This window comes from Lepidothrix coronata, unplaced genomic scaffold, assembly GCF_001604755.1.
Source record: "Lepidothrix coronata isolate B3197 unplaced genomic scaffold, Lepidothrix_coronata-1.0 Scaffold60, whole genome shotgun sequence".
Lineage (NCBI taxonomy): Eukaryota > Metazoa > Chordata > Aves > Passeriformes > Pipridae > Lepidothrix > Lepidothrix coronata.
In genome coordinates, this window is record NW_016690240.1 from 4,646,564 (window position 1) to 4,670,469 (window position 23,906).

The 23,906-nt window shown below is 42.6% G+C and overlaps 1 protein-coding gene across 5 annotated transcripts in view; it reads left to right on the top strand.

Moving 5' to 3' along the window:
* The window catches only part of CARS2 (cysteinyl-tRNA synthetase 2, mitochondrial (putative)), a 41,064-nt gene that overhangs the window by 2,889 nt on the left and 14,269 nt on the right, over window positions 1-23,906 (top strand). The window contains exons 1-10 of one of the 5 annotated variants that reach the window (XM_017817399.1): window positions 752-848; window positions 1,418-1,468; window positions 5,204-5,321; window positions 7,947-8,018; window positions 8,630-8,735; window positions 9,463-9,546; window positions 11,947-12,076; window positions 14,786-14,919; window positions 19,190-19,257; window positions 21,856-21,922. In XM_017817399.1, the coding sequence (XP_017672888.1) occupies window positions 5,238-5,321; window positions 7,947-8,018; window positions 8,630-8,735; window positions 9,463-9,546; window positions 11,947-12,076; window positions 14,786-14,919; window positions 19,190-19,257; window positions 21,856-21,922 (745 nt within the window). In that variant the 5' untranslated portion in view covers window positions 752-848; window positions 1,418-1,468; window positions 5,204-5,237. Of the gene's footprint in view, window positions 1-751; window positions 849-885; window positions 1,101-1,417; window positions 1,469-1,874; window positions 1,897-5,203; window positions 5,322-7,946; window positions 8,071-8,629; window positions 8,736-9,462; window positions 9,547-11,946; window positions 12,077-14,785; window positions 14,920-19,189; window positions 19,258-21,855; window positions 21,923-23,906 lie in introns of those variants that run through there. The other 4 variants (XM_017817395.1, XM_017817396.1, XM_017817397.1 and 1 more) reach the window with 4 other exon arrangements.

The window sequence follows — 23,906 nt, forward strand, 5'->3', positions numbered from 1 at the left end:
CATCCTCCTGGCACCCACCTTTAAGTTATTTAGTAATGAGGTTCCCTCTCAGTCTTCTCTAGACTAAACAGGCCCAGCTCCCACAGTCTCTCCTCACATGAAAGATGCTCCAGACCCTTCCTCATCTTTGTGCTCTCCGCTGGAGAGTAGCTCCTTGTCTTTCTTGTACTGAGGAGCCCAGAACTGGACACAGCACTCCAGATGTGGCCTCACTAGGGCTGAGTACAGGGGCAGGATCACCTCCCTTGATCTGCTGGCCACAGTCTTACCGATGCACGCCCAGGATACCATGGGCCCTCTTGGCCGCAAGGGCACACTGCCGGCTCATGGTCAAATTGTCACCCACCAAGGCTCCACAGTCCTTTTCAGCAGAACCCAAGCCGCGCACCCACAGCTCCCCCGCCCGCCGCACCCACCACGGGCTCGCCCCACCCACCACGGGCTCGCCCCAGAGCGCAGCGAGCGGCGGTGGCGCCCGGCCCGGCCCGGCCCCGCCCGCAGGCGCCGCCCCTTCCTGCGCCTTGGCGGTGCCTCCCGTGCTCTCCCGGCGGTCCCGCACAGGCGGCGCGGTTGTGTTACGGCCCCGCGCCCGCTCCCGGACCGCGGCCGGGCGCTGTGCGGGCCATGCTGCGCGGGACGGCGGCGGCGGTGGCCTGGCGGTGCGGGCTCGGCCCCGGTCCTGGCCCCGTCCCCGGCCCGGCGCAGGCGGCGGTGCGGCGGTGCTGTGGTGCGGCGCGGCGGCGGGAGTGGGCGCCGCCGGCGGGGCACGACTGCGGGATCGTGGCTTACAACAGCCGGAGCCGGAGCAAGGAGCCGCTCGTGCTGGCCACGGAAGGAGTGGCGACCTGGTAGCGCCTGGCGGCGGGCGGGCGTGGGGGTGACGGGGTGACGGCCGCAGTTTGTGTCCGGAAATGGTTGCCGTGCCCAGTTCTGGGCTCCTCAGTGCAAGAAAGACAAGGAGCTACTGAAGAGGGTTCGGCGGAGAGCACAAAGATGAGGAAGGGTCTGGAGCATCTTTCATGTGAGGAGAGACTGTGGGAGCTGGGCCTGTTTAGTCTAGAGAAGACTGAGAGGGGACCTCATTACTAAATAACTTAAAGGCGGGTGCCAGGAGGATGCTGCCAGGCTCTTTTTGGTGGTGCCCGGAGAACAGGACAAGGAGCGATAACCATAAACTAAAACACAAGAAGTTTCACCTCAACATGAGGCAGAACTTCTTTACATTGAGGGTGGCAGAGTGCTGGAACAGGCTTCCCAGGGAGGTTATGGAGTCTCCCTCTCTGGAGACACTCCAAACCCACGTGGACATGTTCCTGTGTCACCTGGTCTAGGTGACCCTGTCTTGGCAGGGAGGTTGGACCAGATGATCTCCAGGGGTCCCTTCCAACCCTAACGATTGTTTGCCCCCTCTCCGCAGGTACAGCTGCGGGCCGACGGTGTATGACCACGCACACCTCGGGCACGCCTGGTGAGTGCGGCGCGGGGCTCCAGGCGGGAGCCAGGCAACGGGAGTTCGGGGCATCCCCAGTCTCCGGGGTGTGTCCGGGTGACGGAGTCGGGACTGGGACACCAGGCCCGGCCCTTCATCTCCTGCGCCTTGCAAAGGGCAAAAGTCTGTTTGCTACGTATTTTTTCTTCTTGAGCTGGGGGAGCCCGTAAAGGGGCTGTTGGTGCCAAAGTGTGTATGTTGGGAAGAAGTGTTAGAAATGTGCACAGTTTGTCTGGGTAGGGTGAGTTGTTTCAAATCATATCAGCATAACATGTCCTCTCTTGCAGGGGAGTTGTGATCCTGGAGCAGAGTCTCTCAGCAATGTAAAATGATAGTTTCACCTCAAATTTGGTTTGGGCACTCTGTGGGCACTAAGGAAAAGCTGTGCAGAGCTGAGTACTGAAAAGGTACTTTTGACGTTAGCATCAATTCTTAAATCTCAGAAAGCCCAGGTAGCTGAAAGGCCTTTTTGCATAGTAGCAGTTCTGTGGCTTACTATGTTTAAAAATAAAAAAAAGATCCAGAACAACACATTTTCTCTGTAGTTCATTAGGATCATTACAATAGTAAACCAGCTTCATTGTAAGTAGCTGTCAAAAGGTACTTTAAATGCACCAGAGCAGGTTGCTGCTGGTTGTTTTGAAAGAACATGCCTGATGAATAGACATGCCGGGTGTCTGCTGTTCCTATGAAGCTGAGGGGAACTGCAGCAGCTCAAGATGCTCTTGAACTTCTGTCTCCTCATTCTTAAAAAACTAGATGTGTTGGGCTCCTCGGAAGAGCAGGGGTTTCTCAGATAGTTGCCATCTGTATGAAGATCAGATATTGTACATTCCAGTAATTGAATAATTCCTTTTAATGTAGGGGATTTCACAGCTTCTGGTCCTATCTCAACTTCATTCAGAAACTCATGTTGAATTCTGCTCAGTGTTGAGCCATCACAGTACTGCACAACTGCTGCTTCGTTCTCTGAAAGGGAAGACTTAAAATTCCAGTCCGTAGTGGGTTGACCCTGGCTGGATGCCAAGGTACCCACCAAAGCCACTCTGTCACTCCCCTCTGCTGCTGGACAGGGGACAAAATATAACATAGGGTTCATGAGTTAAGATAAGGACTGGGAGAGATCACTCAACAACTACCGTCACAGGCAAAACAGACTCGAAATGGGGATACTAATTAAATTTATTAGTAACCGAATCAGAGGATAATGAGAAGTAAAATACATCTTAAAAACACCTTCCTCTCACTCCTCCCTCTTTCCCAAGTTCTACCTCCTCTCCCCCAGTGGCTCAGGGAGACAGGGAATGGGGGTTATGCTCAGTTCATCACAAGTTGTTTCTGCTGCTGGATCTAGAGCACAGTGTTTATAGGGGTAGAGAATTTTACCCTTTGGTCTTGCAGCTCTCTGTGGCTTTTAAATGTCTGTTTTTGTCAGTGGTTCTCCTGCCTTCAGACTCATTTGGTTAAAGGAGGGAGTACAGAGGCGTTGCTCACTCTGCCTCTTCTCTTACCCATCTTTCCTTATCTTGTGTCCAAACATCAACTTTAAGCTTTCCATACGTGAAGGTTTGCCATACATCTGTGTCACCTGGGTTTGACCTGGGTTTTCACTTGCTGATTTAAGAAAAAAGAGTTAGTGCTGAATATTGCCTTTGGTGTATCATGCAGATACACCATGTATTATTGAAATGCATGCTGCTGATGGGGGCTCTACAGGCAGGAGATGCCCTGGGAAATAGTGTGAAGTCAAATGCAGTGGTGACCATTGGTGCTGTGCCACTCTTGTCAAATACCATTGTTTTGTTGTACCCTTGCAACATGTTGTCTTCTCACTAGAATTCCCTTTTTCCTCCTTCTTCTTACATTTGGCTTGTGGCAAGCACAACAAATGCAGTAGGTAATAATGCAGAAATGAATAATGGAAAAGAGCTTGAGATCCTTGAGAAGAATTTGAAAATAATGACATTACTTCTTCACCTCCTCCTTCCCTTCCACAAAGAGTTCTTATCTTTCTAAATAATCCAACTTTTTCTAGTATGTTGTACTTCCAGTCTTAAAAGCAGGTGCTCTGTATGCCTCCATATGACATCCAACACCCCATTCTATATAAAGAAAAAGTAAGACAGGAAAATAATATTATTTTTTCCCCTCATTTCTAGGCCTGACCTTGATTGTACTGGTTTGAGCTGTAGCCTGGTTGGCATCCAGGTTCCTGGCTTGATGCTTGGAAATAAGAGTAAAATCAAGCATGAGAGGACATTTCATTCAGTCCCTTGTATCTGCTCTGCCACACTCTGATTTTGTCTGTCTTTGTTCTTTTTTTTTTTGTCTTTTCAGTCCTGAAGTGGTAAGGACTCTGGTTTCTGAGATGTCAGGAGATCCGCTCTGGCTCTTGCAGTATTTCTTCCATCAATTCAGTTGGAAGATCAGAGGAGCAGATCATTTGTATCTGCTCTGGGAACAGTGACTACAGGGCTGTTTAATATCAAGCTTTTGATGCTGACATTGTTCTCTGAACAGGATCCAAAGACCAATTTAATATTCTTATGGAATTGTGTCACCACATTAGATGAACCTTATTCCCACTGAGCTGCTATTCATTAAAAACTATCTCTCTGGCAGCAAGGCTTTCAAAAGGTGTTTTTTCAACGTGGGCGTGGCACAAACAACAACAACGAAAATACTTTTCTTCAATGATATATTACATCCATAAATCAGTACCTTGGTGCCACCTAGCACGTGCAGCTAAGGGAAAGGGTGCAAATCTGTTTCTAGTGTTTGGTTACACTTCTTTGCTCTGACAGCCATGGCATTGGCAGTTTGTGTGGTACTGCGTGTGAAATGGGAGCCTGTGGGTCTGTGAGTCTCCTTGCTGGCTTTGGAGAAAACAGAGCCCAAGAAGGTTGAGGGTTCTCATTGCCTTGCAGGGCAGAGCCGGAGTTTCTAGGCACCTTCTAGTATCTCACCTAATAACTCAGTTTTACTCAAAGTGTGTTTTGAGAATTACAGATGGGGAGTCTGTGAGCAGAAGGAGCTGCAACAGCCCTGTAAAGCTTGTACATACATTGATCTATCAGCATTAAATACTCTGTTTTGTGACAAAGAACATGAATAATTTTGAGAATAACTTCTATTCTCAAGTGTAAGTAAAACAACCCACAGAGCTTTTAGTCTTTGCTATCAGGAAAGATCTGTGACGGTGTGTGAATTAAATAGTTTATTGGTGGCTGGTAGCTGTTGTTTTTACTCAACCCTAAGCAAAGTTCATTTGAATCCTGCCTTATTTCTCTCCGTTCTTCTGCCACATGACTTTTCAAAACCTGTTAAAATACACAAAGCCTGAGGGATGTATTTCAAGAATACCTGATCATTGTGTCCTAGTTCATACTATTCACTTAGAATCTCTTGGCTCACATGTGGCTTGTGATGCTCTTCAGTGCTTGAATAAAGAGATACAACAAAAGAAGACACTCAGAAAATTTGATGTAATGTGTCACTAATGCCAGAAGAGGGTAGGCCAGTTCAAGGGAAATTTCCTTGACACTTGTGCAGGTGGTAACTGGTTTTGGGAAAATACTTTATACGCTGAAGATCTTTTTATTGCAAGTGTTGGGGTATTTAAATTGTCCCAGTGGCTGTTAGTTCTACTGGTTATTTTTGTTTAGGTTTATTCTTACTAGTGCATGTTTAAAAGGTCTTTTTTTTTTCTTCCAGCTCCTATGTTAGGTTTGATATAATTCGAAGAATAATGACTAAGTTTTTTGGAATTGAGGTTATCATGGTGATGGGAATCACAGACATAGATGACAAGATAATAAAAAGATCCAATGAGGTAGGTGTTTATTACAGTCTTTGACTCTAACTTTCGGTATTTTCTAAGCTATGTACACAGGAAAATTAACTTGGGTTTGGGGTTCTTTTGTTGAATCGTATTTGTTTTAATTAATAGATAATAGATGTTGAGATTTCTGGTCCCCTAGCATGGCTGTAATAGGGCTGGGAGTGCAGAGGGCTGGGCGTTGAGAGCTGTGTGTAGGTTAATGGGGGCAGAGTTGTGTGAGGAGAGAGGCAAGGCAGGAGGGCTGCCTTACAGCACCTGTGGCTGGGATCCTCCTGCCTCCCTCTGCCTGGGAGGCTGGCGGGGAACAGAAATCCTAGGTGAATCCTCAGCACAGTGAAAGTTAAATTGTCCCAAAACTTAGCACTCAGGGGGCTTCTGGCTGAGTCCTGGAGAAGCATTGTGTGCTGTCAATCATTAAAGGAAGTATATAAAGCCACTGCCTGCGGCTGAGGGCAGTTCCTGAAAGGTGCTGAGCACCATCTAGCTGCCATTTCAGCACCTTGGAGATCTTTATCAGGCTTGTCTGTGTTTGACACTTACAGGAAAGTTAACTGAGTGTAGGGGTAAGTCTTGGTAAGACTGGGGCTGTAAATAATTCTGAGTTGGATTTTAATCTGACCTTTTTTACCGGCTGAGTTTGGTGAATGATTATTCCAGTTATTTTTTTTTATTCTTTTAAAAACACTTTTTGAACCCTGAAGCACTAAGAATGTATTCTGTGTTTTATTCTGTGTTTTGAATATTTTGTTTTCTTTGTTTTTAGAATCCAAAACTCATGTTGTCAGGATCATAAGTGAATGTATTGGATCAAATTGCACTTGCAACTTTTAGATAGTTTCTTGGTGCCAGAGAATTTGACAGCTGTCATTTTTATTTAATCTTTAACAGTTAATTTTGCAGTTAAATATAAGGCACTGCATTCAAATAAATACTAGCACACCACTCACATAGAAATACATGTGTGTTCCCTTAGTCTATTTATTTGCAGTTTTCTAAGGCAGTAAGCAATTTAAAAAGAAACAAACAACAACACCACCCCCAAAATTCAGGCATTTTAAATCTGTATGTGTACATTTTAATTTTTTCCTTATTGTCAGAACATCTTGGAGATTTCATGTTTGAGGAGGGGGAAGTGACATGTTGTTCTTAAAAGAAGTTGTGTTCATTTACTGCATTCTTTGGTTTTATGAAGTAATAGTTTTGTGGCTTTTTTGGTGACTTTTTGAAATGCCTGCCCATCCATTTTGTTTGGATGGCCAAGGCCTCTACCTCACTAGCCTGCTTTTGTTGGAACCTATGTACCTTAAGCATTACATTGGTAGAATCAACATGCCTAAGCTTGTTCTTCATCCTCTAGTGGCGTTCATCTGGAGGAAACGTGAAAGTTGGGTATCTAGTCTATGATGAGCATACTGCATGCCCTCAGTGGTCCTTTGAGAGTGAGATTACCCTCTGTGTGTTGAACATCTGTCTGGATGGGAGGAATTTCCCCATCTTCTTTCTGTAGGCACCTTTTTTTCTCTGTTGATCAAAGAAGCAACTGAGATGTCTAGAGAGATGAGTCCAGTCATTGGGGTCTGGAAGAGCACAAGGGTGCTGGTCTGTAAGCATATCTTTGTTTTCCAGTGCTGAGCATCTTCCTTATTACATTGCTGGATAAGCATCTGAACTGTCTTCACCAGAACTCCTGCCTTGTCCAGGAGCTTGTCCAAATGGTGGTAGCCACCCGCGCTCTGAAAATCAGAACCCATAAGGATGCTCCAGTAATGAATTGGAAGTGATGAAATGGGATTTATGTTGTTAATGATCCAGTTCAGCTAGAGAGGCTGACAGTGTGTTGTCTTCTTCCCAGTAGTTTATTCTCAGAGAAGATGTAAAAGCATGCATTTGAAACACTTTGATACCTGCTTGCTAGGGCAGGCTTTGCTGTTATGCATCTTTCAATACCCGGTCTTTTCTGAATATTTGAGAAAAGTACCTTATCATGTACAAGTTTCCTTTCCTTTTGGGTTGCACTTTCTCGCTACCTCTGCAAAAGGATCCTATTTCTGTCCCATGAATGAGAAATGCAGAGAAAGTGCTTGAGAAACGTCGGACTTGGCAAAGCGTGGGATTGACTTTCAGTATTGAGTTCTATGAGTACCCACGATCTGCTGAAATAGCTTGTTTTTCTTAATCACTGAAAATTAATATCTTGTCTCATTCTGCAAGTCTCTGATCTATCTTTCTGACATATAGGTGGTATCGGTGTTTCCTGCCAGTAAGTTGAATGATTCCCATGTCCTGTGTAGTGTAGTATATTTTGTCACTGGGAATGGAGGACCCTCTCAAGAGGAAAATAATGAGAGAGGGAAGGAGTTTATTATTTTAGTCTTTGCTTGCTTTTCTCTTAAAAGATATATATTAATATTTTGGAAATTGAGAAGCGTAAATGAAATACTGCTTTTAAGCTATTTATAACTTACATCTTTTCCTTGTGAATGTTAGATTAATAAGCCTTTCTGACTCTACCTTGGGGGCTCTCCAAGTCTTCCAATTAGCTACTGATAAAAGATTGCCATATTTTATATTCTTATTCTGATTTATGACTTACTAATTTATTTCTGTCTTTTTCAGATGAATGTATCGCCCATAGCTCTTGCTCGTTTTTATGAAGAAGACTTTAAACAAGATATGGCTGCCTTAAAGGTACAAATACTCAAGAATCTAAATTGAGGAGTATTTCTAAGCAATTATTTTGGTAAGGAATCTGATGCTGAGAGTCTGACCTGAAAAATAAATTTGTTGCTTGGAAACTGAGTACTGATTTACTTTTTTATTTTTCTGGAAAGACACTGTATACCTTTTGACTAAGGAAGTGTGGGGGAGGAGCAGTCCTGAGTTTTGGAATGAACAAGTTAAATTTCTTTAGGAACAATTTTTTCTCACATGCAGTAGAACCTTGGTTCACAGATGTTACAAATTTACTATAATGCAGGAATAGCCTGATTGAAAGCATAGGAAATATTGAATCTTCTTTAATTGACTTCAGGTAACTTTGCTTCTTTTCCAAAATGCTTTCCAGAGGCAGGGAGTAAGCCACTGGGAAAAACTGCGGTTTTTTTGCCACCCCTCAAATATTTTTTTTGTTTATGTGTATTGTTTTAAATGGTGCTTATGATCTTTTTATGATACTCGCAGCTTTTTTTTTTTAAAGATAAAATTGAGGAGAATATTCTTTGAAGTTTGTTTCTTAGAGTGAAGGGACTCATCAGCATTGTGCTTCATACAGATTAACGAGATGTTACTCTTTCTTTAAGGTCCTCCCTCCTACAGTATATATGAGGGTGACTGACAATATTCCTCAGATAATTTCCTTTATAAAAACAATAATTGCTAATGGACAAGCTTACACAACCTCTCAAGGTAAGGCTTCAAGGAAGGTAACCCCTTGTTCAGCACATGTACAGGAAGTCATTGCTTTTAGTAATGCTGTTTTGGAATCAGATGAGATAACCTGTGCCAAGCCTTCCTTCTTTGATTAACAGACAGGGTGTGAGCAACTTGTTTGTGATGACAGGAGTGGGCAGAACAACTGTTATTCAATTTCTAAGTTAAATGTAGCTCATTACTTAATAGAATTGTTTACAGTAACAAACTGTTGTCTGTGCTCCTGTGGGGAAGTCCTGGCCTGGTTTCTACAAGTGAGCTGGGGAAACCTCTTAGCTCTAAACAGGAGCTTTGTATCTCCTGTGCGTAGTGAAAGATGTGTTTGTAAAGCTCAATGAGTAGATTTTTCTTTAGCCGAGCTGGTGGTTGGAGAAGGATTTGAGAGCATTGTAACAGGAGTAGCAGTAGCTTGTGCTGCAGCCAAGGAGGGAGTTACTAGTTGTGCACGGGCAGGGAAGAACCTGGGGAGATCTCCAGAATTCGAAGTTATTCTATGTGTAGGATGTGCATGTGCACAGAGATTACTGAAAAGCTGGGTAACATGGAAACATCTGATGCTACTTTTGCAGTATTTCTGAATTTCTAAATCAGAATTTAAAATGGGAGTTGAAGGGCGTTTTGTTTTGATTTCAGGGAAATGTTATCTCCTTCTCATCAATGTGCCCCATCTTTGCTATACAATTAAACACTTCTTTTCTATTAGGCAATGTTTATTTTGATGTTAAGTCCTGGGGAAAAAGATATGGAGTGTTAACTGCAATTAATCCTGATACCCAAGATGAAGCAGGTAAGTTCATGGCACCAATTTGTTTGTGTTACTGCATTGTTTGAACACGTGATGCATCTATGATAAACTTTCATTCAACAGGCTGAAACAGTTTTCTAACCTGTTGTGTATACCTAACTTTCTAGTTAATTAAGACTACACTGCTTTTGTAATTATTTTTTGACACACCCACTGTTGCCAGTGCAAGAGGAAACTTGGTCTCTTTTCATCCTTGGTTCCCTCTATACCTTTGCTCTGGTACCTTAGGACAATTAGTATTCTTAATCAATTTTAATTAAATACTTGGCAGTGGTACATAGAAACTTCACAGTGAGGTGGTGTTCTCCCTGGTGCGGTAGCCAGTCCAGGGTAAACAGAGGGAAACCTCATCTACTGTGTTATTGTTGAGGCAGTTGCACTCTGATGAATGCTAACTGGATGAATTGTTCCCTTCATTACTTGCCACTGGACTACTGCTAAGCAGCCCCTTTGTGTGAGGGTGAGCAATCTCTTGATAGGCTGTGCTAGAGCAGGCCTATACCATGGGCTGTGGGGTTTTTGCTGCAGGTCCTGCTTTGCAGGATTGCTGTGCCTCCTTGTAGTTTCTGTAAGTTGGATCTCATCAGGTCTCTGCATCGGGGAATTTGATGCAGGCCTCCTGCTTCCTTTTGCACACTGAAGTTCAATATTTCATCATTGAAAAAACTCTCTTTGCAATTACTGAAAATGCCTGGCAGGCTGATGCTCAGGTGAGTTGCAGCCAGAACTTCTCACAGTTCTGCTCTGGAGTTGTTTCAGCATTACAGCCCACAGAGGGAATGTGTTTTGTCAACAGTTATTTAGAGGCAATTACTGACTGCAGAGGCAGCCAGCAGCCTCCTGGGCTGTACAGGGAAGAGTGCCAGCAGGTCAGTGGAGGTGATCCTTGTCTGCTCAGCACTAGTGGGACATGCCTGGAGTGCAGGTCTGGTGCTGGGCTCCCCAGTACAAGAGTGACATGGACATATTGGAGAAAGGCCAGCAAAGGGCCATGAATATGATGAAAGTACTGGACTATCTTTCGTAAGAGGAAGAGTGGAGAGAGCTTGGACTGCTCAAGCTGGAGAAGAGAATGCTCAGGGGAATCTTACCCATATGTATACATACCTGATGGAGGGAGTAAAGCAGATGGAGCCAGGCTTTTCTCAGTGGTGCTTGGTGATGGGACACGAGGCAGTAGGCACAACCTGAAACACAGGAAATTCCATTTAAAGCTAAGAAAAATCCTTGTTACTCTGAGGATGGTTAACATGCTGCTCAGAGAGGCTGTGGAGCCTCCATTCTTGGTGGTAATCAAAACCCAACTGGACACCATCTTGGTCAGCCTGCTGTAGCCGATCCTGCTCTGAGCAGGGGTTTGGATTAGTCTGTCTCCACATGTGCCTTCCAGCCTCAAGTGTGACTGATTATGTGTTTTACTCCAAAGTCACAACTAAATGTACTGATATTTCTAAAGATTTTGACAGTTGTTTTGCTTACAACTGAGAAGTTGAAGAGTGCTCTTTTGTAGCAGTGCACTCAAAAAAAGGTGAAAGAGGGATGGAGTCAACAAATAGTGGCAAACTAGTGGAAGAGCCAAGATAAAGATTCAGTTGATAAAACTAGGGTTATATTTCTGTCTCTTTAGTTCTTATGAATTTTGAATTCTGTGATTCTAAATGTGAGGTCATGTTAGAAAAAAGATGCAGAGTCCAGAACCCTATTCTTTAGCTCCTGCCAGGGAGTGGTGTGTAATCAACGGGGGATTAGGAGCCAGCAGAGCTGAACAATCCTGCAGTACTCTGGCAAAAAGGAGCTACATCCTTTCCTTGGCTGTGTAGTGAGGGAAGCAACAAATATAGCTGGAGAGGAGGCCTTTGTAGAGAACTCAGTGGTGAAAATGGTAGTGAAAAGTTACTACTGTCCAAGAATAGTTTTGATTCTCATCTCTGTGCACTTGGTTTTATAGAATCTGAAACAAAAAGTACTTGTGTCCCAGAAAAAAAAAAAAAGGGGTTTTTTTTTTGTTAACTTGTGTGTTTTGGTTTGGTTTTGTTATCTTTTCTGCCGCGGTGCAGTCAGTTTGTTGTGGGGAAGCTGGCTAATAAGTAACTAAATGAATCATACAAAGCCAGGGAAGGCCAAAAGGACTGCAAGGATACGATGTATTAAGGAATCTTGAATCCATCTTTTTAGCTTGTAAAAATCTATTTCAGTATACTGTTTTTTTTGAATGCTTGATTGGTCAACTGGAAGGGAGGGAAGTTGCAGTGAAAAGACAGAAGTTGATTGAAGGGGATTAAAATCTGAGTAGTTCGCTAAACATAGATTTCCTCTTGATTTCATTTGGTCATTTTTTTTCTTTGAGACATATCCCATTAACAAATCACTTATTCTTGGCAGTTGATTCTGATAAACAACACGGTAAAGATTTTGCCCTGTGGAAAGCTGCCAAGCCTCAAGAGCTATCTTGGGATTCTCCCTGGGGAAGAGGAAGACCTGGATGGCACATTGAGTGTTCCACAATATCAAGGTCAGATTTCTTGGATTTTAAATCGAGTGCTATTTTTGTTTTCAGTCACAGTACAATGGCAGCAGCAATATTGAAAGGGTTTTCTGGTCAGTAGATAGCACCGGTTTTAATGTGACCATTTTATGCAATTTGGGATGTCACATGTGGCCCGAATACACTGTGTTTCAACCTTATCACAGCTGTCTTGATATGTTTGGGCACCTTCTCTTGAGTCAGACTTGGTACTTAAAATATGGCATACAGGATCACACAGTTGATTAGCAAGTCTTTTAACTTGAACTGAATAACCAAAGATTTTGCGAAAGTTATGGTACCTCTTTGATTTGCTTTCCTTCCCCTTCTAGCAGTCCCCATCAGACCTAGTTCAGCATGTAGTACTGTGTCAGGAGGACAGGGCATGGGATTCCATCCTAGCTCCAGCGAGCATATGAGATCCTGCTGGCCTTATCTTAACAGCAGTTGTGGATGTTCATGCTAATAATCTTAAGTGTTTTTCATCTTCCTTTAAAAGTCAGCCACAGTATTAAATACTCTGTGACAGTATAGTCTTGTTGGCACAGTGTGAATTGTACTTAGTAGTGTTTTGCTTGTAGCTGGTTTGATGTAATTAGCTGTTAATTTAGAGTTTTATTTTCACCACAGGAGAAAAAAAATGTTCTCTCTTGGAAGATTGATATTGGTACTTAGTTTTGCATTAGTCTTAGATTTTTTTTTTGGAAGCTAATAACAAATTGTTTAGTTCTGACCCTGTTTATTTTTAAGTTTTTGACCAAAGCTGAAAGGACATGGAACCAGCTGCTTTAGGTTTCTTTCATATGCTTTGCTAGTGCACCTGGGATTGTTAGTCATTACTACCTGCTTACAAAAAGCATTTATAAGGGTAACCTTCTGTCCGTAAATAGTTTCAACATAGAGAAGCAGTTCTTAAAGCAACTGAAGTGCACAAAATCATCTTGTGTTTGAAGTACAACCTGTGACAGAAGTGCATAGATAAGAAATGCCAATTGCAAAATGGCCTGTCCACTAATGCTTCTGTTTATAGTCTGCCTTTCTTTCTGTAAAAATGTGTTTTACTGCAGCTGTATGAGGCTCCTGCCTTGTAAGTAAAAGCTGACCCATGCAGAGCATAAGTGTAGTAATCTTAGACTGTGAAAAATGGGGAGCTTATTTTGCTAAGTCATCAAAAATATTTTGCTGTTCAGTCAGCTGTCCAAGGCCCATTTTAAGCAATACTTACTTAGCCGTGTGTTTTGCCAGATATCTCAAAGCACTTTAACTAAGCTAGGTGAATTAATTTTGAAAAATCTGTGAAGGTGAATGAGGAGGTCTCTGGGCTCTAGTGCAGCCCTGGAGGAGGGAACCCACTGCTGTGACCCTCTCAGGACTGATCTCCTCTATGCAGTTTCTCTTGTGAGGTGGGCTGCTCCTCCTGCCTCTGAGCGTTTGGCAGATCCATCTCTCCCTCTCTCCAGCTCTTCATAGTTTTGTTGGAGGAAACAGCAAGTGCTCCTCTGTAGATGGCACAAGGGAAGGCGAGGGCTAGTTCTAGAGGGATTTGTGCTTTAGTAGCCAGTTTTGAAGCAGGCAGGAAGCAGAAGAGGATTAACTTGGGAGATGGTGTCAGCCCATCTTCCTGCCTGCCTTCCTGCCTGCCTGCCTTCCCCTCTTCTCCTTCTCTTTTCTTCCTGTGCCCCAGCAGCTTCTGCAGAGCCATCATGAGCCAGGGTGTTAGCAGGGTGTTTTGTCTCAAAAAGGGACAAACCAATGTTTAGCCAGTGACCAGGAGCAACTTGTTAAGGTGAAGGCCGTGTGTGTCTGTGTGCACACACATGCACATGGAGGGGGCGCTTGCCTTTATTTTCTATTTGTGTAGGCTTTGCATCTTCCCCTGCTCAAGCTCCTCTGGTTTCTGGGCAGTTAGGGTTGACTTACATCCCTGTGAGTAGGTGAGTGTTGTCTTCATTCAACAGATGGGCAAAATAAAGTTGCTAACTTGTCCAGCATGACCTGGGAGGGACTGCCTGGAGCAGTGGACAGAGTGTAGCAGCCTTGACACTCCTGGTGTTTAACCTGCAAGTGTCTAAGGCTATCCTGTTTTAGCCACATGAACACCTTACTGCCAGCCACCAGTGTTTGCAGAGAGGCCTGTTCCATGGCAAGCCCATAGGTGCCCCACACAGATCCAGCAGCACTGTTGGGATGTGAGAAATGGCCCTGGGAGATGAGAGGCACTGACACTTTGTTTTGACATTAGAACAATATAGGGCTAAGCATTTTCATTGTGACTGCACATAGTACTGTCTGAATTCTAACAGAAAAGGTACAAGATAAGGAATAGTAATACCAAATTTACAGAAATGTTTACTGCTTCAAAGCTCTTAGGTTTGCACATGAAGGCAGCTGTCTGATACTGAACCTGTAGCAGAACAAAGAAGGGAGACATCCTGCTTGCCATCCTTTAAACTAAGGTAGAATAATAATTACTTCTGCTGAGGAGGAGTAATTGCAGACAGATATGGGTCCTGTCCATACAAGTTTGGCTGCAGTATTGGTATCCGAGCTATGTGTAAAGTCTTGTTTTAAAACTGAAGCTATTAAATTGTACACTTAAAATTTATTTATGTTGTTTCATCTTATTCTTTTCTGCGTTTCTTTTTACAAAAAGATTTTGTAGTGTTCTACTTACCGATCAGGAAAATATTGTTACAGTGCAGTGTTTGGAAAGCAGCTGGACATCCATACTGGTGGAATAGATCTTGCATTTCCTCATCACGAAAATGAAATTGCACAGTGTGAGGTGTATCATCAGTGTGAGCAATGGGGGAATTACTTTTTGCATTCTGGTAAGTAAAATATTAATCACCTGAAAGGCCTGTACGAATATAATGGTTTGGTTTTTTAGGTTTGGCATCTTATGGTATGAAAACAGATGCTCTACTGCCGTGACCTCAGTAAGTAAAGAAACATAAATGACAGTGAATCTTGAAACTTAATAAAAGAGTTACAGTGAAATATACCTAATTTTCATCTGGTGAAGTCTCTAAAAAGTAACAGTGTATGTGTTACCCATGTGCAGTGTTTATTCCTAATTAAAAGAGTTTTACCTCTAGAGTTTCATTCCCTTTCATTTGAGTTTCCTCAAAATTTGAGAGCATCCTTTGATAGACTTTCTTTTTTAATTGTATTTTGACTTTAACAGTCCTGCAGAACTGTTTTGTAACAGTTCTGCAGGAAGAGGGCGAAAATAGTTTATATTTTCTATATGGGTTTATGTAGTCCTGCTAAACTCAGAAATTCCTTCTGTCTTAGAACCAGAACATGCAGTATCTGAAGGCAGGGAGTGGAGGTGGCAAGTAAGCAGGTAGCTGAATGTAACATTTTAAAAGCATTGAGAATAGAATAAACTAGTCTTGTTCTCACAATGTCTCTCAGTTGATTGTGGGCTTAAAAGTAAGTTTTCGGTAGCATGAAGAATAAAATAGCTTGAGTTTGTAAATACAGTGAAAGGCTTTTAATGATGATAAGAGAAAATATCTGTACTACTGGAAAACAAGAATGGGGAAAATGCTAAGATACATCAACTGATGAAGCAACAAAGCTCACAAAGTTGTGATCCTGCAGAGAAGTGTCTGAGCTGGGCTGTTTTGTATGGTCTGAAATATGGGTGAAGCCTTACAGGCAGATGTTCTGCTGCAGCAACCAGCCACTGTTCTGGGTGTGCAATTCATGTACCTGTAACTATTTACATTCTCCTGGGAAGCTTTATTTTATCCACCAGTAGCATTACACCTAGTGATGGGTATTAGAAACAAGATTCATGCTGAAGACCAAGTGAGTCAGATGCTTTGGTCTGTGCTGGTCAGGAATGGCCAGTGAGGCTGCTGATGGGTGGAGGGAGACAAGGAGGTCTGCATAAAGACCAAGCTGCTCACTCCTGGGCTCTATAGAAAAGTGGAGACACGGAGCCTCATCACTATATCATCACTCTGTAGTGCCCTGACCAGCTGCAGCGTCTCTCTGCTTTCCTGTGGAGTGTGGGTGACTTGGTACTGGTGTAGCCCTCAGATGTCACTGACCTTGTCTTTTCCACCAAGGTGACCTTGCTGGCTGTGCCTGACTAAACTGTACAAAACTGTCTTTTGGTGTTCAGCATGTTTTACTGCCTGGCATTGTGTAGAATTGCTCCTTGCTGCCTTTGCACAACAGTGCTTCATTCAGTGAAGTTTGTGCTGCACAGTGCTTTGAACTACATTGTAATCTGATGGTACTAGTGCTGTCCCCATTGATGGAAACCTGGAAATTTGTTCTTTTGATTGCAATCACGGTGGTTCTGGATGGACAGCTGGAGTCAGTAGAAGGTCAGGTTCAAGTCTGCAGTCTCTCTTTTTACTGAACAGTACTTTGGGCAGGATGTTTCTGTGAACTCTTGGAGTTGCTTCTCTGAGTAGAAGAGCTGCAGAGTTAAGCCTGTGGCACACTGTGGGAATTACATGAGCTTTCATTTTTATAAATTTGTACTGTATGGGATGAATATTGAATTCTAGTTTCAGTTCCCAGTGTAGAGCCTGTTGTAAATCAATAGCAATTGTCCAGAAGCTGGTGCATCCTCCAGAGTGTGCTTTGTTCCTGAGGCACTGTGGAATCCTCTGCACTTCCACTGAGATGCATTGGTTGCTTCCAAGGGGAGCCTTCTGTTGAAAAACAGTGAATCTGACTTTTCAAGCTTGGAATTGAAACCATAGGGGAAATATTCTTTACTACTAGCTAAATAAAGAGGAGTCAATTAAAAAAAAAAAAAGAGGGAGAACTTAATTCCAAGGGCAGTTTGTACACTAAGGTTCTCTAGGAGCTGACATATTACATTCATTAAATCAAAAAATTTTACTGGAGGATGACAGCGTAAATTATCTAGGGCAAATGAATCAGCCTCAGGAACAATTTATTCTACTAACAGACCTCAGAATTTTGCAGGCTCAGAATTGGAGGAGCAATCCCCATTAGAGGAAGAAAATCCCTGCACTGTGGATAAATCTTCTTATAAGGAGTTTATTTTTAGACTACTTGTACTCTGGGAAGACTGCCAAACTGAAGTTGTGAAAATCCCTGTATTTTGTGATTCCTGAATGAAGTCATTCTAGATACTGGAACTCTTGGAAGAGGAATATTAATTCAAAATCAGATGTTACCTGTACCTTTTTAGGAAAGCATAGTCAAACTATTTTAAGCTTGGTTGCCCGAAGTTAAGTAAGTCAATGTTTAGGCACCTGTGCAAAAGGAAAAAAGTAATCATACCCAGGCTCTTCCCTTTCTCCCAGGAGAATTTTGGCTGTGGATTTTACTTGAATTGCAAGAGCTGCAGATGTCTAGCATCTCTGACAGCCTGAATGTTCTTATTGAGCATCCCAAGTTTAACGATGCAATGGTGAAAGTGGTCTCACCTGGTAGCAGACAGGACAAATACAGAGAAAGCAAGATTTTTGGGTTGGATTCATGGAAATTGGATTCCTGGATCCATGGAAATCATGAATTTCTTCTGTAGCTGGTTCCACACTCATAGGTCTTTTGATTCTTTTCTGCTTTCCATAGTGTGTTGTGCAAGCTTAAAATTCCAGGTAGTCGGGGTAGGACTAGAGATAGCCGTTTCATGGTGAGTCCCTGCTGCTTTGAATCATTTTTAGAAATGTCTAAGAAGTGAAACCAGGTGCTTTCACATCCATTTACCAGGCTTGAGTGTGTTGCTTTCATATCCAGATGAGTGTAATGGGGTTTTTATCCACTCATGGAAGTGAGGGTGTTCCAGACAAGGCTGCTAAAGCATCTCTGTGTGGCGAGTAGCACAAAATTCAGACAGCTGCATGAGCTGCTGAGCAAGAAATGCCACTTCTGCTGCCACGTGTAAAAGCAGGAACATGATTATGCATTGTCCTTGCAGAGTACTCAGGCATTGGTAACGCTGGGCTGCCAAATCCGAAAGAATGCAGACTGCTGGTGTGGGGTATGAACAGAGCAAGGAAAGTTCATGCTTAAAAGTCTGCCTCTATGTATGACTAAGTGCTGGATTCTGCAGATCATGGATGTGCCTAAAAACTGTGTGCTAGTTGTGGGTTCTTACAGAATTACTGTTTTATTAGGAGAGACTAATTAAGGCTTTTAACAACATTTCTGAGTAGTCTTTCAATGGCAGTATGTTCAGCATCTCTCCAGTGCTGTGAATAATTCGTGCTTTCCATCAGTGGTGGTGCCATGGTAAGCACGGATGAGACCTCTAAACGGGCAACCTCAAGCTATACTTCCTTCTTCTGTCTTGCTTTGATAGAACCTTCAGTCTGAATACCAAGCTCTACATACTCTCTTAAATGCAATGTTACTACCTTTTTCCTGTACTACAGCCGATACAAAGCCATAGTCCTTGTAGCCATAGTCCCTGTGACTGTTTAAAGTTCTAGGATGCTCAGAGATCGCATTTTAAAATAAACTCAATTAGGCATTCAAAATCAAATTAGGCATTGTAGCTGCACCCCTCCCTCCCTCCCACTGCTTTTTCTCAGTCTCCCAAGACTGGAGAAGTAGAGAATGTGCAGAAAATTCATTTTGCATGTAAGATATTTTGAACCAGCACTATAAAACTTAGGATTAAAAAAATTAATGTTAACAGCCCCCAGCAAGTAATAAATACAGAAAATTGTTTGAGTTTCAGGGATTTTTTTAATATGAAATCACTGGAAAATCTTTAAAGGTCTTAAAATATTTCTGAGAAGTCAAGAGTAACAGGTAAGGTACTTGTTCTGTGAAGATTGAAAGTATTTGTTTGCTTGTTTTTATCAGTTTGCTATCAATTCTGAGCAGAGAGACTCATGGCAGTGGTGGTTTTTTTTAATGTTTTAAATTTCTGTTTTAAAATTGACCCAGTGGAAGTTGAGGATGGAGAGGTGTGCCGGACTGTAGACAAAGCTGTTGAAAAATGTGACACATTGCATTGAAATGGTTGGAGCGTTTCCATCACAGCATATGCTGCCTCCAGCGTTTCCAGGGTCTCAGTACAGTCTTTCTCATTCACTCCCCATTCAGAAGCACACTTACTTATCCTGATTAATTCCTTTTTTTTTGTTCTAGGGCATTTGCATGTTAAAGGAAGTCAAGAAAAAATGTCCAAGTCATTAAAAAACTACATAACAATTAAGGTAATTTCTTCCTATTAATTGAAGCAAAGTATATTTGTAATATGTAAATATTCATCACAGCCCCCTTTTGAGAAAACTTTGGACTGTGTGCTTAGGCTGCAGCAAAAGACCTGAAGTGTTTCTCCAGCACTTATCTATCTGTTATTGTGGATCTGGATGTATGATACCTCCTGGCACTCGGGGTTTGCTTGGGAGGATGGATCTCACTGAGCTGAGAGCATTTGTGCCCAATACCAGAGTCCTGCGTTATAGGTTTGTGGTTGGATTTGATGGTTACAAGGGTCTTTTCCTACCTGAACAATTCTGTTCTGTAGTTATGGGTTCTCACCTCTCTGCTCTTATTAGTGCTTGTGCTTTTGGGACTTAGAAAAGAGCAGACATTTTTCCTCGTCCTGCTTTAGGTGAAATGAGACATAATGTCAGTGTTTTGTCAGGAAGCTGTTAGGCCATGCTATGCCAGCAATCTCTTGTATTAGCCTTTATTTTTATATCCCAAGCTTTGCCTTTTGATACCACAAGCCACTGTTTCACTGTGTCCCATAGTCTGGTGTAGGGAGTCTGGAGCAGGGATTCTTTGCCAGGTGTGTATGATACAGCTGTGCCTGGCACTGTGGTGGCTCCTGTGATGGCTGATGCCTATTGCTAGAACAGGGTAATTTCCTTCCTTTAGACAAAGCTTGGGAAGCTGCTTCAGCACATATGTTCCCTTTTGTCCCCTCGGAAGACTTAATTAAAATCCCTTCAAAAAGAAGTTCAATATGAGCTGCTTTATTTTTAAGTCTTCTGATGCTGTCTGGGTACAGTTAAGCCCTGTTTCCCCATGGCTCACAATTTTCATAGAAATCTCATGAGTCTCAGCAGATGTTGTGGACAGAGTGGAGAAATAACCACAAATGCAGTGCATGAAGTTAAAATCTACATACAAAAATGTTCCCTTCCATGTCCTCCATGGTGGGACTTGTGTTGAGAAAACTAAGACTTCAGGCCTGTCTCTTTTTCCTTGTGGGTCTCCGCTTTTCATGTCTGCCCTTACACGTGGCTGACAAGTATTAATCCTTCCCAGTAAGTGATTTTCAGTCCAGTGTAACATTTTTTTCCTTTATAGCTGGCTTGCACTTTGAAAGTTAAGCCCTTCAGGAAGTTTTTATGCCTGTTCCAAAAGAGAGGAAGTCTGTCCAGGACAAACCTTTGGCCCACCTGCATTTCAGGCTGTCACCTGGGATTCTTTAGATCCATCTACCCTGTTTTCCCTCCCCTCCTTGTACCCTGCTTCAATTTTTTCTTACCCTTTTTTTAATAACTATTAATTCTGACCCCCAAAATCAAACAGATTGTGATAACACAGGGCCAAGCAACCTGCTTTCAAAGAGCTGTGATACTTTCTCTGTTTTTAATGAAATCCAGAATTGTTTTTTCCAGTTTGGATGGTCCTTTCCCAAATTTGAATTTATTTCCATACTTTACTCACACTCTACTTCTGTATATTAGTGTAAAGCTTCTGGGCACATTGGATACACACATTTATATAGAGTTTATTTTTAAAAAACCCACAGCAAACAAACACCCACCAAAACCATCAGAATCACTGTATATTTCTTGATTTTCACTGCCTCAATTATTTCTGTTTGCGTTTGAGAGGCATCACATTGCTGATGCTGTGCTACCTTTAGTGCTCAGGCTGGTTTAGTCTGGTAGCAGAAGCCGTATTTCAAAATATGAAATGTAAGCAAATGACACTTTCCATATTTTCTCACTTGTACTGACTTCTTATGATTTTTGATTTTCATGGCACTTCAGTGATCACAACCAGTTCACAAATTAAAAAAAAAAAACAAACAGAAGTGGGAATGCAGTATTCACAGTCAATCTGCCACCGTGTCCAGCCTTGCTGAGAGCAGGGTTGGAAGTGATTGAATGTTTTGTCAGTGTACTTTCCAAACATTTAAATAGTTTTTTATAGTATTAATGTAAATTAATTATACTAGTAATAATAGTAATAATTTCCTATTTACTGGAGTAAATTATTTGTGAAGCTAGATAAATATTAGAGTGAAATTAATTAGGCTTCATAATTAATACGGATTTTTTTTTTTTATATTGCTAAGATTTGTATTTGCTCATTCCCTGTTTTCCTTCATATTCTAGTCCTGCAGAAAAAGCACACTTACTTTCTTTTTCAAGAAATCTTATTTTTTTCATAAAGTTTGCAAAACTCAGGAGCTTTCCTTTCCTGTAAGATTGTATTCCAATTTTAGTCTGATAGTTTCACTTTGGGTTTTTTTGCAAAGGTCTTTATACAGTTGTATGTTCGATTGTGATTGCAAACTAGTTTTCATTGTCTTACATTGGACATTGTGTGTATATTTATAGCATGTATATATGTATGCATATGTGTCTTAAATAGAATTAGATTTTATTTAGTTTAGGCTTTAAACCAGTGTTAGAATTTAAAGATTTTTGCCTATCTTAAACTGCAAAGTTATGTTACTGTTCATGTTAGTTTGTCTGAAATATGCTGTGAAACTAATGTAAGAGGGTGGAATGGCTCCTGAGGAAATTGAATAATGCTAAAGCTATCTTTTTGTGCACGGAGTTTAGGATTTCCTGAAGAAATTTTCGTCAGATCAATTCAGGATGTTTTGTTTGCGTGGCAGATACAGCTCAGGTAAGGACAAAGCCCCTTGTTTGTTGAGGTGGTGTTGTTCCTGGCTTTCCACACAGGCTTTCCAAGCTGGTGATGCGGAGGTGGAGCGAGCTCTCCCTGTGGGGCCTTGCAGTTCCCTTTCAGTGGGTGGAAAGGTTTTGGTGGTGCTCTGTGGGGCTGCTCTTTGGCTCACATTTAGAAAAGCATCTTTCCTGAGCACAGTACGTAACCATTCATCTAAATACCTTCCTGAGCTGCACTTAATTGTGACTCTCAGTTAATTGCACTTTCAGTTAATGAATTACCTCAGTCTCTGATTTGCATCCGCTGCAGTTACTTGTATTTCAGTCATGATCAGCTAGTTTTGGAGACATATCTAGGTGGAGCTTTGCCTTACATTCCCGTAGGGTATGATGAGGGCTTGCTAATAACTTTTTATCTCCCTGCTGTGTTCTCATTTTTTGTCCTGTGGAGTTACTGAGTGTTCAGGCAGTTCTCTGGTGCAATGCAGCTCGCTTACACTAGCATTTGGTAACCTAATGATCAGCTTAACCTGGCAGACCCTGCTGGTGGGGAGAAGTGTGGGAGATTTTGTCAGCTTCCTTGTTTACCCCGTGGTGTTTCCAGCAGGTAGATGGTACTTTGAACTGGAAGAGGTTTTCGCATGAGCAGTGGTTTTACCAGTTTATTGGGGCCTGCCAAAAGCAGATGGTAGTGCCCTCACCCCCGGCATGGCAAGGGAATGGTGGAGCACGGGTGTGGATAAGGCTCTGGGGCTTTGCTAGTGTCCATCAGTGTGGTGCAAGCCTTTACAGATGTGGAGTCATTGGACTGAGAAGTCTTTTTGCTTGTTAATAACTAGCTGCTTGCAGGAGGCATCCATCTGATATTCCTGGTGGAGCCTCCCTCTCCTAGGACATGAGGAGTGCCGTGTGTCCCTGCAATATATCAAAGCATGGGATAGTAAAGAGAGAGGTGGTCATTAACTTCTGACTTCCACTGTGGTAGGAAGGGAGGCGTGCATCCAGCTGAGAGGTGTGCTGCAAAACAACATCCCCTTTGGGGCAGGCAGTGGGTTGTGGTGTGCCTGGCTGTTCTGGGATGATGCTGCAGGGCAGTGGCAACCCCTGGCTGTTTCCTCTGGGTCTCTGTCAGGAAATGAAATATGCCATGGACACATAAAAATAGCTCACTGGCTGTAGCTGGGGGCACTTGGGAGTCCTGAACAAATGTGTGTTTAAAACAAAAGGAGAAAGGCTAACATCTACTACACCACCAGATATATGTATGTCATGTAAACAAGGGAGAGTTAAATGGCTGTTAATTCCTAAGCTTGTCTCAGGGCAAGGAATGTCACTGGAGCCCTACAGGGAGAGCTGCCTGCAGGCCTTCTTCACTGCATGTCAGCTGGCTGCATTTGAACCTCTTCCAGAAGGATGTGACCCTTTTTTTTTGCATTAAGTCTAGGTTAAGCACCTTTCTGTGATAATAAAGGAGGGCTACCTGTGCAGAAATAGGCGGCTTTGATGAAAGGATACGGTGGTGTTTTATCAGAGTGTAGTGCCAGTAAGTCTGTTGGCAGATGAGGGTTACTTGGAAGTCTGATGCGCTTGCACCTCCACCTTACAAGGCTGTGTGTGTTATTACTGCCCAGTAAAGAGCCAGAGTCAGTCCCTGCTGAGCCGGTATTTACTGTCCTGCCTGTCAGTTTGTGTCCCTGCTACCAATTTGCTTTGCTCTAAAGATAAGTTTACTGCTCTCCTTCTCATCTTGCTGTCTGCTCCTAAGTGTTTTTATTAGAACAGAGATCCCAAGCACCTTCTGTTTGTTTCTTAAAAGGTTTTTATAGCCTAAACCCGTCAGTGATGGTTCCTGCCACCCCTGCCTGTTAAGGAAACTGTTTTGTAAAATGCAGGTTTGGCGGATCAGGTGATGTTGCCACACTCGTTGGATTGAGCATGTAAAAGATTTTTGTAGGCTTGTGGGGAAGAGGAGAAAAGTCAAA